Source organism: Epinephelus lanceolatus, chromosome 10, assembly GCF_041903045.1.
Source record: "Epinephelus lanceolatus isolate andai-2023 chromosome 10, ASM4190304v1, whole genome shotgun sequence".
NCBI lineage: Eukaryota > Metazoa > Chordata > Actinopteri > Perciformes > Serranidae > Epinephelus > Epinephelus lanceolatus.
The window spans coordinates 45741324-45757228 of NC_135743.1; the positions used below are offsets into that span (position 1 = coordinate 45741324).

The following is a 15905-nucleotide window of genomic DNA, read 5'->3' on the forward strand; positions in this document are numbered from 1 at the left end:
CATGGAGAGAATGCCAAGAGTGTGCAAAGCAGTAATCAGAGCAAAGGGTGGCTATTTTGAAGAAACTAGAATATAAAACATGTTTTCAGTTATTTCACCTTTTTTTGTTAAGTACATAACTCCACATGTGTTCATTCATAGTTTTGATGCCTTCAGTGAGAATCTACAATGTAAATAGTCATGAAAATAAAGAAAACGCATTGAATGAGAAGGTGTGTCCAAACTTTTGGCCTGTACTGTATATATATATGTATATATATATATATATATATATATATATATATATATATATATATATATATATATATATATATATATATATATATATATGTGTATATATATATGTATATGTGTATATATATATATATATATATATATATATATATGTATATATATTTATTTATTTATTTATTTTTTCCTCATCTTCATCATTCTTAGTGGGAGTGTTTTCTGTTTTGGATCGCTGATTCTTTACACCCTCTTTCTGATGAGTGCCTCAACAGGATTGTTTAATTTCTCCTCATCCTCATTTACCAATGAGAGACCGTTTGGGTTTCAGGATGTGTGTATTTAACTGCCATTATTCTATCAATACCTGTTTGACTCTGAAGAAGACGCAGTAGCGCCGAAACGTCAGTCTGTTTGCGCCTCTGTCTCTGTATCACCTGGAGTGTTTCTGACACTTTCACAAGAAACTTCAGGGAGTTTTCTTTCTGGCAAGACCTCATGCATGCATGTAGTCAGAGCAGTTCAGAAGCTACAGTCATTTTAATGTAGGTGTGTCATTTTAGGCATTTTTGCTACAAAATGGTAGCCTGGAAATCCAGACCCAAATCTAGAAAGATTTAGGGTCTGGCTATGAGTAATAAAAATGGCCCAACTCAGTGGGCGGCAGCAAGCATGCATTTGAAAATACCACTGCACGCAATTGGATAACACTATGACCAAGCAGAACAATACTTAGCGCTACCAGCAGAGCTGACTGGTAGATCAGACTCTTGCCGTATCCAGTCGGCAAAACAGCAAAAACATCCTTCTTGCAAAGGAAAGATTCGAGCGCTGTCTTCTGGTTCCTCTTTTAGAGAAGAAGCCAAGTCTAACTCGTTCATTGTAGCGGCCAAAGCCGTTTCAAACAACTGGTGTTCATCCGTAGCCATCTTGCAATGTTTACTGACTGATTCCGGACTTCGTCATCGCAGCGCTGTCGTCATCTGTTTAGCTCGCCCCTTGCCCGCCTATATCAGATACACCGATGTGATTGTTGCAGCTCGGCTCCATTGGCATGGGTAATGAGCATCATTACGGCTTGCCAGAGTGACTCGCTGAGCAAATTCAAATTGTGCTCTCGTGAGAACTCTGGATTTCCAGGGTAACAAAATTGGGGTGGAGTGCAAAAGGTTTTAAGAAGCCACAAATTATATTCAGCCACAAAATAAGCCTGAAAATCTGGAAATCAGAATGGAAGAACAGAGAGTAGTTTCATACAGATGACACTCCGGGCTCTAGTTTCCCGGCGCAGCGCAGGGTGGCGAACCCCGCGCAGAGCTAGTTTCGAGCAGCGCAACCCGAGGCGCACTTAGTTTGGTAGTTTGGCAGACCGAGGTGCGCTGAGATGGGGGTGGCGGCACAGCAGGGGGAGGTGTCGACAGATCCAGCTTGGCGCAGTGACAGTTTCATGCCAAAAGGCTTCACCGAAAGTGCGCTAAAAGCTTGCCAGCTGAAACCAGGTCTACTGTCAGTGCAGCCGGTGTAAGCTGAAGTTTGGCTGACTGGCGGACAGTGCGCACACGTCACCAAAACCTCACAGGCAGGTTTCCAGAATATCAGGCACATTAACGATGCAATAAATACCCTAAAAAACACTATTCAATGCAACTATCTGCAATCAACACATAAATGTATCTCTATACCGACTGTCCCGTCACATCTGATGTCAGATCAAAGGGGATTGGCACTGTTTGGCACGTTTGGCACGCGTAATGGAAACCCAACCTGATTTGATTAACACAGCAAACTAATGAGTTCACATCCCTCTCAGACAACCACAAACAGTCACAACATCAGATAGGGAGTATATATTCGGCATCTGTCATCTTAGGAAGGTCAAAAGAAAAGAAACAGAGTGAGACTGCGAGAGAGAAAGAGAGAGCACACGCGCACGAGAGAAACGCAACATTGATTTAGAATTGTGGTGACCTCCTCCCAGGCTACCTTTCCATCATCAGCCCGTGGAGGTCTGCTCGCAGTTCCGTATATTCGGACACTGCGAGCTTGGACCTCCCGGACCAAAACATCAGTTTCCTCCTGGGAGAAGTTTGGCCGTCTGACGCTGCTGCTCTCTTCTGCCATGGCGAATTGAGTAAACTCTCATTACGTTTTTGCGTGGCGCATTTAAGGGCGAGGAGAGGGGCTCATTTGATTGGTGTGATGTGTGTAAAACCCACTCCACGCCTTCTCTCCTCCCTCTTTCCGACTTGCACAGGTAGGAGGGACGGAGGTGCGAAAGAGGAGTAGCTGCGCCAGGCACACGGTGTGCCAAACTTGCAAAATCAGCCTGGCCACACCCAGTTGGCGAAGTGCGGGTGCGCTGCGTCCCCGCCTCACCCGGTCTGCGAAACTAGAGCCCTCCATCTCATGTAGTTGCATTGGTGTGAACCGGCAGGTTTTGCAGAACGGCGCATTGCAAGTAGCTGCCTGTTTCAGCTTCTTCAGTGTTGGTAAGTGTGACTCTGTAATGGACAGTACGTGGCGCAGCAACAAAACCAAAAAGACAATCAATGAAACATATACAGAGTTAGAATATATATAGAGTTCATCTGCGCGTGCCGCTGTCACCATGGTGTTAAGCCTTAACAAGACTTGTTTTCAAGCAGCAGGTTTTACTGAGATCTTTTGAGTTTTTCTTATTAATCCGTAACTTTCAAAAGTTAAACACAAAACACAAATAGTTTCATAAAGAGGTGTGAAGCGATTCAGATTGGATTACACATTAAACCCAACCCCTGATTTCAAAATTGAAAAAGAAGTTTATGCTGTTTTGTCCAGTGCCCCTAAAAATAAATCTAAGTATAGAGTCCTGGTTACTAAACACATAGCACATGTAGCAGCAAATGTGAGCAGTCTCCAGAATTACAGCTCTGGCTCTCAGAGACGTGCTACATCTCAGATATTCCTACCAAGAATAACTTGCACCAATCAAAGTAAATGTTTTTAATTTCTCTATGTCACTTTGGCAGTATAGACCATAGTGTAGAACAAACAACATAATATCCAACAAAATATATTTTGTTATGTTCTGTATTGCTTGATCCATTTTATGGAAGCGAATCGTGACTAATATTTAAATTAAAATGTATTTGCAGAAATGCCTTTTCATTTTAAGATTGTGGCTGCATTATTTGACACATAAATAAAATTAATCATCAATCATCCTATTTGCATTTGAATTTTCTTCTTCAAGACTGCTCATTCTTTTACTTAATTAAAATGAAAAAGAAAAAGTCACTTGAGATTTAATTTTCAAAATATGCCCCAGCAAATAGATACCAAAATTCAATATGAAATGTAAAATTTGAAAATTAAAATGCATTTACAGAAATGCTTTTTCATTTTAAGAATGTGGCTGCAATATTTGACTCATAAATAAAATTAATCATCAATCATCCTATTTGCATTTTAATTTTCTTCTTCAAGACTGCTCATTCTTTTACTTAATTAAAATGAAAAAGAAAAAGTCATTTGAGATTTAATTTTCAAAATATGCCCCAGCAAATAGATACCAAAATTCAATTTGAAATGTAAAATTTGAAAATTAAAATGCATTTACAGAAATGCTTTTTCATTTTAAGAATGTGGCTGCATTATTTCACTCATAAATAAAATGAATAATCAATCATCCTATTGCATTTGCATTTTCTTCTTCAAGACTGCACATTTTATGCCATAATCAAAAAGAAAACAAAGAAGACATTGCTATTTCATTTTTGTGGTCTGCCCTGCAAAATAGTGACCATAATTCGAAAATGATTTGGCAATCTGAGCGGCGCAGGACAGTGACATCAGGAGCCGCTCTTCTTCAGCTGACCATGGTGCTACCCGTCTAATACAGTAGGGGGCGGTGTGCACATTTGATATATGGATGCATCACAGATCATGGCGCTCCCTGAGATTGTGCTTTCTAAACATCGTAATTTCCCAAAACTGAATAAATACCACACATAGCAACACAAAACTGCTTTGCTAGCTCAATCATGTTGTAACTAAGATATCTGCTGGAAAAAATAATTTTTTCATGGACTGTTCATTGAGGATACGGAGTTAATACGTCTGCTGACTTGACAGTCATTTAAACTGGTAGCAGGTGCCGTGTCAGTGTTAGTAGGCACTAGGATTGCTACGGGTTACCTGCACAGCTGTGGGCATAGGTGGTGATCAGTCACATGTAGGTTAGATAGGGGAGTCACAGTTAATCAGTGTTATGGAATGAGAATCAGGGGAGGCCACACAGTTTTTCAACCATGTCTGTGTGTGTCGAGTGAATGGGTTTTCGTTATAATCGTAGTATTTTTGTCCTTTTGCACGAGCTCGTTTTAAGTCTTTTTTACACTCGGCTTTTTGTAGGTGTTTTTAACGTTTTTGTAAGTCAATAAAGTGTTCAAAGCGTACCATGGAGGACCTTGTGTTTGCACACCAACATGAGTTAAAAATGGCTTCGGATTCCCTCAACTGGCATTTTTGTAGTTGGATTGCCGATACACTCAGTTTGAGCTTATACTTTGTAGACATTGTGATTTCCCAAAACTAAATGCAGTCCAGCAACTTTTCCAGAGGAAACCCTGTGACATTGACACGTTAAATAATTTTCATACATACTGCCTTGGTTTGATTCTAACCCATACAATATGGTTGTCGAATATTGAATCTGCTCGTGAAATTAATAAATTATGCACAGCTAAGATTAACTGATATGATATGGAGTACCTATTGACATCAGTGTGTAATAAGCCTGGAGGCCATAGCTAACAAGCTGCAGTCAACAAAGACCCTTGTAAACTTGTATACGTTTCATAGATATATTTACACTACTATTAATTCAGCTTTCAGCATGATCTTGATCATGATATAAATTAAATTGCATCATGCCATCTTGCTATTCTGCATTAAATTGTTAAGCAAAAAAATATCCATTGATCAAAGGAATTGTTGGACTGTATGTTTATCTATATTATCTATATACACTACTCAAAAAAATAGAGGGAACACTTAAACAACACAATGTAACTCCAAGTCAATCACACCTCTGTGAAATCAAACTGTCCACTTAAGAAGCAACACTGATTGACAATCATTTTCACATGCTGTTGTGCAAATGGAATAGACAACAGGTGGAAATTATAGGCAATTAGCAAGACACCCCCAATAAAGGAGTGGTTCTGCAGGTGGTGACCACAGACCACTTCTCAGTTCCTATGCTTTCTGGCTGATGTTTTGGTCACTTTTGAATGCTGGCGGTGCTTTCACTCTAGTGGTAGCATGAGACGGAGTCTACAACCCACACAAGTGGCTCAGGTAGTGCAGCTCATCCAGGATGGCACATCAATGCGAGCTGTGGCAAGAAGGTTTGCTGTGTCTGTCAGCGTAGTGTCCAGAGCATGGAGGCGCTACCAGGAGACAGGCCAGTACATCAGGAGACGTGGAGGAGGCCGTAGGAGGGCAACAACCCAGCAGCAGGACCGCTACCTCCGCCTTTGTGCAAGGAGGAACAGGAGGAGCACTGCCAGAGCCCTGCAAAATGACCTCCAGCAGGCCACAAATGTGCATGTGTCTGCTCAAACGGTCAGAAACAGACTCCATGAGGGTGGTATGAGGGCCCGACGTCCACAGGTGGAGGTTGTGCTTACAGCCCAACACCGTGCAGGACATTTGGCATTTGCCAGAGAACACCAAGATTGGCAAATTCGCCACTGGCGCCCTGTGCTCTTCACAGATGAAAGCAGGTTCACACTGAGCACATGTGACAGACGTGACAGAGTCTGGAGATGCCGCGGAGAACGTTCTGCTGCCTGCAACATCCTCCAGCGTGACCGGTTTGGCAGTGGGTCAGTAATGGTGTGGGGTGGCATTTCTTTGGGGGGCCGCACAGCCCTCCATGTGCTCGCCAGAGGTAGCCTGACTGCCATTAGGTACCGAGATGAGATCCTCAGACCCATTGTGAGACCATATGCTGGTGCGGTTGGCCCTGGGTTCCTCCTAATGCAAGACAATGCTAGACCTCATGTGGCTGGAGTGTGTCAGCAGTTCCTGCAAGACGAAGGGATTGATGCTATGGACTGGCCCGCCCGTTCCCCAGACCTGAATCCAATTGAGCACATCTGGGACATCATGTCTCGCTCCATCCACCAACGCCACGTTGCACCACAGACTGTCCAGGAGTTGGCGGATGCTTTAGTCCAGGTCTGGGAGGAGATCCCTCAGGAGACCATCCGCCACCTCATCAGGAGCATGCCCAGGCGTTGTAGGGAGGTCATACAGGCACGTGGAGGCCACACACACTACTGAGCCTCATTTTGACTTGTTTTAAGGACATTACATCAAAGTTGGATCAGCCTGTAGTGTGTTTTTCCACTTTAATTTTGAGTGTGACTCCAAATCCAGACCTCCATGGGTTAATAAATTTGATTTGATAATTTTTGTGTGATTTTGTTGTCAGCACATTCAACTATGTAAAGAACAAAGTATTTAATAAGAATTTTTCATTCATTCAGATCTGGGATGTGTTATTTTAGTGTTCCCTTTATTTTTTTGAGCAGTGTATATTTAATATCAATAAATCATTGCATACATACAGTCAGGTCCATAATTATTTGGACAATGATACAGTTGTCATAATTTTGGCTCTGTACACCACTACAATGGGTTTTAAATGAAACAATGAATACCTGCTTAAAGTGCAGACTCTCAGCTTTCATTTAAGGCTTTTTTCAAAAATGTAGTATGAACCGTGTAGGAATGACAACCATTTCTTCACACAGTCCCCCGACTTTAAGGGCTCATAAGTATTTGGACAAACTAACATAATCATCAATTAAACAGTCAGTTTTAATACTTGGTTGCAAATCCTTTACAGTCAATGACTGCCTGAAGTGTTGGACACATAGGCATCACCAGATGCTGGGTTTCTTCCCTGGTGATGCTCTGCCAGCCCTTTACTGCAGCCGTCTGCACTTCCTGCTTGTGTTTTGGGTGTTTTGCCCTCAGTTTTGGCTTCAGCAAGAGAAACGCATGCTCAGTTGGATTCAGGTTAGATGATATGACTTGGCCATTGCAGAACATTCCACTTCTTTGCCTTAAAAATGTCTTTGGTTGCTTTTGCAATATGCTTCAGGTCAATGTCCAACTGCACTGTGAAGCATCGTCCAATGAGTTTTGAAGCATTTAATTGAATCTGAGCAGGTAATGTAGCCCCAAACACTTCAGCTAACATCCTGCTGCTCTTGTAAGCAAGACAAGACTTCACTAGAATAAATACAGAGGGTTTATCACAAGATGCAAACCATTGATTAGCCTTAAAAATGGAAGGCCAGATTAGAGTTTGTCAAAAACCATCTAAAAAGCCTGTACAGTTGTGGAACAGCATACTATGGACAGATAAAACAAAGATCAACTACCAGAATGATGGGAAGAGAAGAGAAGGAAGAAGGGAAGGAACTGCTCATGATCCAAAGCACACCACCTCATCAGTGAAGCATGGTGGAGGTACTGTTATGTCATGGCCATGTATGGCTGCCAGTGGAACTGGTTCTCTTGTATTTATTGATGATGTGACTGCTGACAGCAGGATGAAAGCTAAAGTGTTTGGGGCACCATTATCTGCTCAGATTCAACCAAATGCTTCAAAACTCATTGGACGATGCTTCACAGTGCGGTTGGACAATGACCTGAAGCATATTGCAAAAGCAACCAAAGACATTTTTAAGGCAAAGAAGTGGAATGTTCTGCAATGGCCAAGTCATATCATCTGACCTGAATCCAATTGAACATGCGTTTCTCTTGCTGAAGCCAAAACTGAGGGCAAAACACCCAAAACACAAGCAGGAAGTGCAGACGGCTGCAGTAAAGGGCTGGCAGAGCATCACTAGGGAAGAAACCCAGCATGTGGTGATGTCTATGTGTCCAACACTTCAGGCAGTCATTGACTGTAAAGGATTTGCAACCAAGTATTAAAACTGACTGTTTAATTAATGATTATGTTAGTTTGTCCAAATACTTATGAGCCCTTAAAGTCAGGGGACTGTGTGAAGAAATGGTTGTCATTCCTACACGGTTCATACTACATTTTTGAAAAAAGCCTTAAATGAAAGCTGAGAGTCTGCACTTTAAGCAGGTATTCATTGTTTCATTTAAAACCCATTGTAGTGGTGTACAGAGCCAAAATGACGACAACTGTATCATTGTCCAAATAATTATGGACCTGACTGTAAGTAATCATCTTAAATATTTAGGCTAATATAATTTAGATCTGCCCTGTAAAAGTGTGCGCATTGAATGAGTGTTTGGTGCGAAGATGTTATTACCGCTTGTCATAAGAAAACATGCGCTCACTTGTAAGGTCCTCTTCACACCTAACACTCATTCAGTGCACTATACACACACTTTTACAGGGCAGATCTAAATTATATTAGGCAGCTTTGTATGTATGAAAATTATTTAACGTGTCAGTATCACAGGGTTTCCCCCGGAAAGGTTGCTGGACTGTGTGGTATTTATTCAGTTTTGGGAAATCACGATGTCTACCAAGTATAAGCTATAAGTACAAGTATAAGCTGCTACCAATTTAAATGACTGTCAAGTCAGCGGACATATTAACTCCGTATCCTCAATGAACAGTCCATGAAAAAAATATTTTTTCCAGCAGATATCTTAGTTACAACATGATTGAGCTAGCAAAGCAGTTTTGTGTTGCTATGTGTGGTATTTATTCAGTTTTGGGAAATTACAATGTTTAGAAAGCACAATCTCAGGGAGCGCCATGATCTGTGATGCATCCATATATCAAATGTGCACACCGCCCCCTACTGTATTAGATGGGTAGCACCATGGTCAGCTGAAGAAGAGCGGCTCCTGACGTCACTCTCCTGCGCCGCTCAGATTGCCAAATCATTTTCGAATTATGGTCACTATTTTGCAGGGCAGACCACGAAAATGAAATATCAATGTCTTCTTTGTTTTCTTTTTGATTATGGCATAAAATGTGCAGTCTTGAAGAAGAAAATGCAAATGCAATAGGTTGATTGATTATTCATTTTATTTATGAGTCAGATAATGCAGCCACATTCTTAAAATGAAAAGCATTTCTGTAAATGCATTTTAATTTTCAAATTTTACATTTCATATTGAATTTTGGTATCTATTTGCTGGGGTATATTTTGAAAATTAAATCTCAAATGACTTTTTCTTTTTCATTTTAATTAAGTAAAAGAATGAGCAGTCTTGAAGAAGAAAATTAAAATGCAAATAGGATGATTGATGATTAATTTTATCTATGAGTCAAATAATGCAGCCACAATCTTAAAATGAAAAGCATTTCTGCAAATACATTTTAATTTAAATATTAGTCACGATTCGCTTCCATACCATTTACTTTGATCTGTGAAGTAATACAAGACAGTGGATTGACTAACTGCCATTTTTTCTGTATTTTGTGTGTTTCCAACAGTTTGAGGCGGCTTGGGCACTGACCAACATCGCCTCAGGTACCTTTCTGCACACCAAGGTCGTGATTGAAACGGGAGCAGTTCCCATTTTCATTGAGCTACTGAACTCTGACTATGAGGACGTCCAGGAACAGGTAGGAGCCTACAAGACAACAAATTGGACATGGGTGTATGTGTCATCGTAGACCATAAAACAGTACTCACTTGCAATATATTTTGTTGAATTAGACGCTGGCCTCACAATGGGCTTTTTTTGCTTGTACTTTGTATGGTACTGATAAATGGACTTGCATAATACCTTTCCAGTGTTCTTAGAACTCAAAGCGCTTTAACACTGTGAGTCACATTCACCCTTTCACATACACATTCACGCTGCTGGCAAAGGCCAGCAAGATGCCTCCTGCTACTAATATTTTAGATATTCACACACTGTTGGCACAGCCATTGGGAGCAATTTGTGATTTATTATATTGCCAAGGACACTTTGACGTGTGGACAGAGGAGCTGGGAATCGAACCACTGATCTTCCCATTAATGGCCAACCTGCATTACCTCCTGAGCCTTACTGTGAATTGAGGTGCAGTAGTTGTCTGGTAATGCATGAAAAGGAATTAACTTGGGACAGATATTAACGAGGCTGTACATTACAAGGCTGGTAGTTCTCTACTCCACTCAGAAATCAACATAAAGCGTCATTCATGAAACATGAGCAGAACGAATTTGTGTGTAAACTAGAGCCGTAATGGTACATGTATTTGTGTCGAACCGTTCGGTACGCGACTTTCGGTTTGGTACGACCCTGTACTGAATTATTGGGCGCAGAATATTATTTTATTTTATTTTGTTTTATTTTAATTCCGTTTTTGCGAGCCGAACCATTTAAAATATCTAGTTCCCCGACGGACATAATTGAGTGACGGACCGAGTCCGACCGTAAATCTCCGCTTTCACTTTGTGCAGCGCATTCTTGCATTTTGACAACATGGCAAGTGAGCCTGACGAACCTGAAGACCCACCCGCAAACCTTAAGTCCTCCGTTTGGGAACACTTTGGTTTCAGGGTAAAATACGAAGATGGAAATAAACAAGTGGACAAGACAAAAGCAGTGTGCCGACACTGCAGAACAGCGGTCGGGTATGTACATGGAAACACGTCTAACATGCTAACGCATCTAAAGCGACACCACCCGAGTTTGAACGTTAACCAACACGACTAGAAAAAGCAATCTGGTGCAAATTACGATATCGTCGTCATTTAAAAAGAAAGAGCGTTTCCTTGACCATCGCGCTAAAGAAATAATCAACGCCATTGGAGTTGAGTAAAATTGTTTAAGCTGCACTTTAGATATAAGCATGTTTTGTTTACTGCACTTTAACAAAGTGGGGAAGCTAAGTAAGTTCCTAGTAAAACTGAATCTGAGCAGGCTTTAAAGCTGACCAGCTGCACTATACTTTTTATTTTAATTGAGTAAAACTGTTAAAGCAGAAATGTATATTTATATTTTTCATTCAAAAAATGTGTTAAAAAAACAGCAGGATTTTATTTTTCACTTTTATATTTCTATTTTCATTCAAACAATGTGAAAAAGCAGGATTTTATATATATTTGTTTCATTCAAAAATTGTGTAAAAAGAGTTAACTGCTGTGGTGGTATGTTTTAATAAGGTTACCAATAAGTAAAAGATATTTAATAGTTGTCTATTTTTTTCATTACTGTACCGAAAAAAAACGAACCGTGACTTGTGTACCAAGGTACGTACCGAACCGTGATTTTTGTGTACCGTTACACCCCTAGTGTAAACTGTTTGCAGAAGGAAATTAATGTGTATGTCAGCATTCATCAATTTGTATTGTGTTCTGTTGTGTTATTTGTTATATGCGTTTATGTCTTTGAAATATGTAAGTAAAACATGACAAGACATTAGAAATATAACACAGCTAAATTATTCAGCAATTAGCAGATTTAAGCTACGGATTAGGAGTTATTTAAATCGACTTAATACATGTGAGTTCTACATTTCTGGCATCCTGTTCCCACTTGAATCAATGAAGAGAGAGAACTCCACAAAGTTATCTTCCGTTTGAATGGTGACATTGTGAGACCCATGTCACTGACAAAACACTAAGCTATCAGTGATTGCTGTCAGAAGGTGCGGTGATGTACGCGTTATATTAAGTGTTAGATCACTATACATTCTGAGTTTACTGTTGACTGCTCCGGTGGTTGCATATCTGGTTGTATTAAACCATGTTGCAAATCAGTGACAAAGACTGATTAATGGTATTACTAGATTTGATTTTTACATTGAATTTCATTGAATTTGATGATTTAACAAATAAAGTCTTTCCTGGCCGGCCTTTTTTAATCCATAAACAGTTTTTAAATAGATTTACATAGAAATTACAATATCACATGATATTGGGGGGTAGAACAAAACCTAAGTTACGGGTTAAGTTCTTCTAGTCGAAAAGACATATACACATTCATATCACAATGTAAAATTACACATGACCTTGAGGACTTTATCCATAATACCCTCTTCTCTCACCCCTCAGGAGGCTGTCATATGTGAAATTCTTGAACTGAAACATGATGATTGTCCTGAATATGCTGCTAATTTTTGCCTGAATTTGACCAAAAATCAGTTTGAGAATAAAATTGAGGTAAAAAAACAAAACAAAACAGCTTACATAGTTGCAGAAGCTTGCGTAATTTATATCTTCAATGTCTAGTTTTTGTAGTCAGGATTATAACCTAAAGCCCCATTTCCACCCAAAACTTTAGGTGTAGTACCTTTACAATGTAATGTAAGTCCTACAGACACATACCTAGACCTTTGATCTGCTCAGCATTTCCACCGCAGACAGTACTCGTTCATGTGGACAGGGTTGTTTTCACTCACTGCTATTTCCAGCTCTCGCTATATTTCCTTGTCACTGTGATACAGAGGGAAGTCTGCACCTAATTTTTTGTCCACAAAGAGGAGTTGCATGCCAACAGTTTGGAACAAAAAGAACAGGCAGGAGTGACAGTCTTCTCAATAAGATATTTTGTGCGTTGAGACCTTACTGAGCAAGATTTTTGTGCTGCTGGAATGCACTGTAATGATGCCCCGCCACGTTTTTTCTCCAAGTGAGGAGTGAGAATTCATTAATATATTTTTAAATGCTTGAAGATCCAATCTGATGGTGCTGATGGATTTACTTCATCAACTCATGCATTGAGTAACTTTATAAGTAAACCTTCTACCCAAAAAGGTGCCGGTTGCTGCCAGCAGGTGGCACACTGAATTACAGAATTTTTTCTCTGTCTACAGCCGCTGCTAGAGGCAACAAAACATCCTTTCATGTTATAGTTTGCTAATGTATGTGAAACTTGCCACTGTATGAACAGTTGTCACATAAGCGTCAAAACCAGCCACAGAGCACCCCTGAGCAACAGTGATGGTTCTCTACTGACCAATTAATTGGTCTGCTGTGTTTCTGGCTCCACTTTTAGTACCAAATTAGTGCGCTAGGTACCCCAACAGAGGGGTGACCAAAAATGAGGACGGTTCTGTTAGTACTACGGCTGGGGGGTATACTGGTTCGTACCTGGTATTTATTTTCATTATGATATGAATTTTTCATGTACCGCAATATCGGTGAATAGCCCAAACAACGTCCAGAACGTGCGCAGCGGGAAAGTGTTTCAGCGGGGACCCATTTCACTGCTGCACACCACAGGCGTGCTAGAGCCAGCGAGAGTGAGAGCATAGAGCAAAGTTTAGTTTAGTCCGAGACAATTATAACTGAACACGGCACATATGGAGCAGAGCCTGTGTTGCGTTCAGGCGTTGTCACGTAAATAACAAATTCCAGCACTTGAATAGGCCATATCACAACACAGCAGCATGTCAAGTGGACTGAACCCGAGCAAAATACAGTCAAATACCATGAAACCGATATGATTTTTTAAAAAAACATGATATGAAAATTTTGTCATTTTGAATTTTGTCATACCGTCCAGCCCTAGTTAGTACCATCCATAACTTTTCCCAGTGGAAACAGAAACTAAGCGTTCTAATGTTTACTGAACTGAACTAAACTGAACCAGACTGCTTGGTGAAAATGAGGCTAAAAAGCCCTCATAGCTCACTGGTTGGTCCAGTACATTGTCACTTAATCACTGAGGCTTGGTGACTGTGATGTGTTTCAGGCCGTATGGGCACTGGGGAACATAGCAGGAGATAATGCTGAGTGCAGAGACTACGTGCTCAACTGTGGCATCCTGCCATTTCTACAACAGTAAGCATTCTTCCTCTGTCTGTCTCAGTGTAGTGGGGTTTCCATCCACCTATTTTTATTCGCATTTTCAAAAATTGCGGAAAAAAAACTTGGATGGAAACACCAGAAATTCGAAAAAAGGCTGAAAATTCGCAAAAATGTTTTTACGCTTAGAGGGGGTGGATTTGTCAGCGTATCAATAAAAGGAAAATGCGACTTTTTGCTATGGAAACAGGTTTTGTGAAGAAACGATGACGTACCGGCACACAGATCCTCAAATGTGGCCCTTGACATACGGAAATGTTTCAGCCAGAGTTCGTGAGTGAAATGCTGCTGGACAACTACTTCCCAAAAGTCCTTCACACGCCTACGTTCCCATACACACGGAGAACGACGCGGTGGTCTCCTTCCAGCTATTTCCGACAGTACTCTTAACATTAAACTTCTTCTTTGTCGTCTCTTCTTCAAGATAGTTAGGTACGCTGTGAAGGCTGACAAAATGCTAACCAGAGCCGACAGGTTTATTAGGAATCTGTCCATGGTCAGTTGTTGAGTGTCAGTTGAGTGTGTTGTTGTTTACAGTGGGCATAAGACGCTCTCTTATGACGTCATCTCATGGCGCACTCTTCTTCTACGGGGGTGTTTTTATTTTGTTCATTTTTCACGAGAAGCGCCACCTACTGCTTTTCCTGTTGACTCCCAATAATCGCAAAACAATAACGAATGGAAACGGCCATAAATTCTCATTTTCTTTTGCGCATTTTCACAAAATTCGCTCAAAAATTTCGATACATTTGGATGGAAACCCCACTTGTGTCAAACATCATGTGATACTAACTGGCTCTTGTGTTGTCATATCCAGGCTACTTGCTAAATCCAAACGTCTCACAACAACCCGCAATGCAGTGTGGGCTCTGTCCAACTTGTGCCGAGGGAAGAACCCACCACCAGATTTTGCTAAGGTGAGTCTGTCAGTACATTTACATGCACACAGTAGTTGAGCTAAGCTCATAGCTCGGCTAGTCAGTCAAGTCGGACTTATCGTCTTGTCTGAGTATACATGCAGAAGAGAAAATCAAATTTCTGACCAAGTACGTCTTACTCCGCCTCGATATGCGGAACTGTGTCCTTTTTAATACAGTGCGTATTGAACTAGTTACAGTTCTTGTTCAGAAACTTTTTAAAATACAGTAAATCCGCATTTCGCGTCTTTCTACCGTCCATAAACTTCAAAATGTTAAGCTGCTTTAGCTGTCAGAGCATGAATGTAGTTTCCTCGTCCGTCTAGAAGTGCCTCTTCTGCTTCTTGGTCGCCATGGTGTTTTTTTGTTTTTCCGGCAGTTACTGCACTGCTGCTACATCATCTCTTTCTTCTTCTGGGTGAAAGCCCACAAAAGAAAAAGTGGTGCACGTGTAGAACGCCAAGTCTGACTCCTGTCAGACCAAGTGGATACAATGCAGCAATAGTTTGATTTTCAATCGAATTATCTAGGTGTGTTAGTCGAGCTACGGATAGTCCAATTTCAGTCGAACTAAGCTGTTAACATGCATTTAGAAGTCCGGTTCAGTCGGACTAAGCCAATAATTCGATTTTCTCAAGCTGCATGTAAACGTACTGTATGTGTCATAACTTAATTTGAATACTGGAGCCAATTTGCCTTGTTTCTGCTTGCATAATTAATTTTTGAATTGCTCCTTCAGCACTGGCATTAAACTGACCTGGGCGCTTGTCTCTGTGACTGGTGTTTTTCAGGTGTCTCCTTGTCTCAGCGTGCTATCCAGGCTTCTTTTTAGTAGTGATCCAGATGTGCTGGCTGATGCTTGCTGGGCTCTGTCCTACCTGTCTGACGGCCCTAATGAAAAGATCCAGACGGTCATTGACTCCGGGGTCTGCCGCAGACTGGTGGAACTGCTCATGTAAGAAAC

The 15905-nt window shown here is 40.8% G+C and overlaps 1 protein-coding gene across 1 annotated transcript in view; it reads left to right on the forward strand.

Annotated features, from left to right (window-relative positions):
• LOC117264337 (importin subunit alpha-6) overlaps nucleotides 1-15905 on the forward strand; it is a 74508-nt gene that overhangs the window by 33624 nt on the left and 24979 nt on the right. The window contains exons 6-9 of the mRNA XM_033638220.2: nucleotides 9716-9847; nucleotides 13912-14000; nucleotides 14842-14941; nucleotides 15733-15896. Of these exons, the coding sequence (XP_033494111.1) occupies nucleotides 9716-9847; nucleotides 13912-14000; nucleotides 14842-14941; nucleotides 15733-15896 (485 nt within the window). The remainder of the gene's footprint in view (nucleotides 1-9715; nucleotides 9848-13911; nucleotides 14001-14841; nucleotides 14942-15732; nucleotides 15897-15905) is intronic.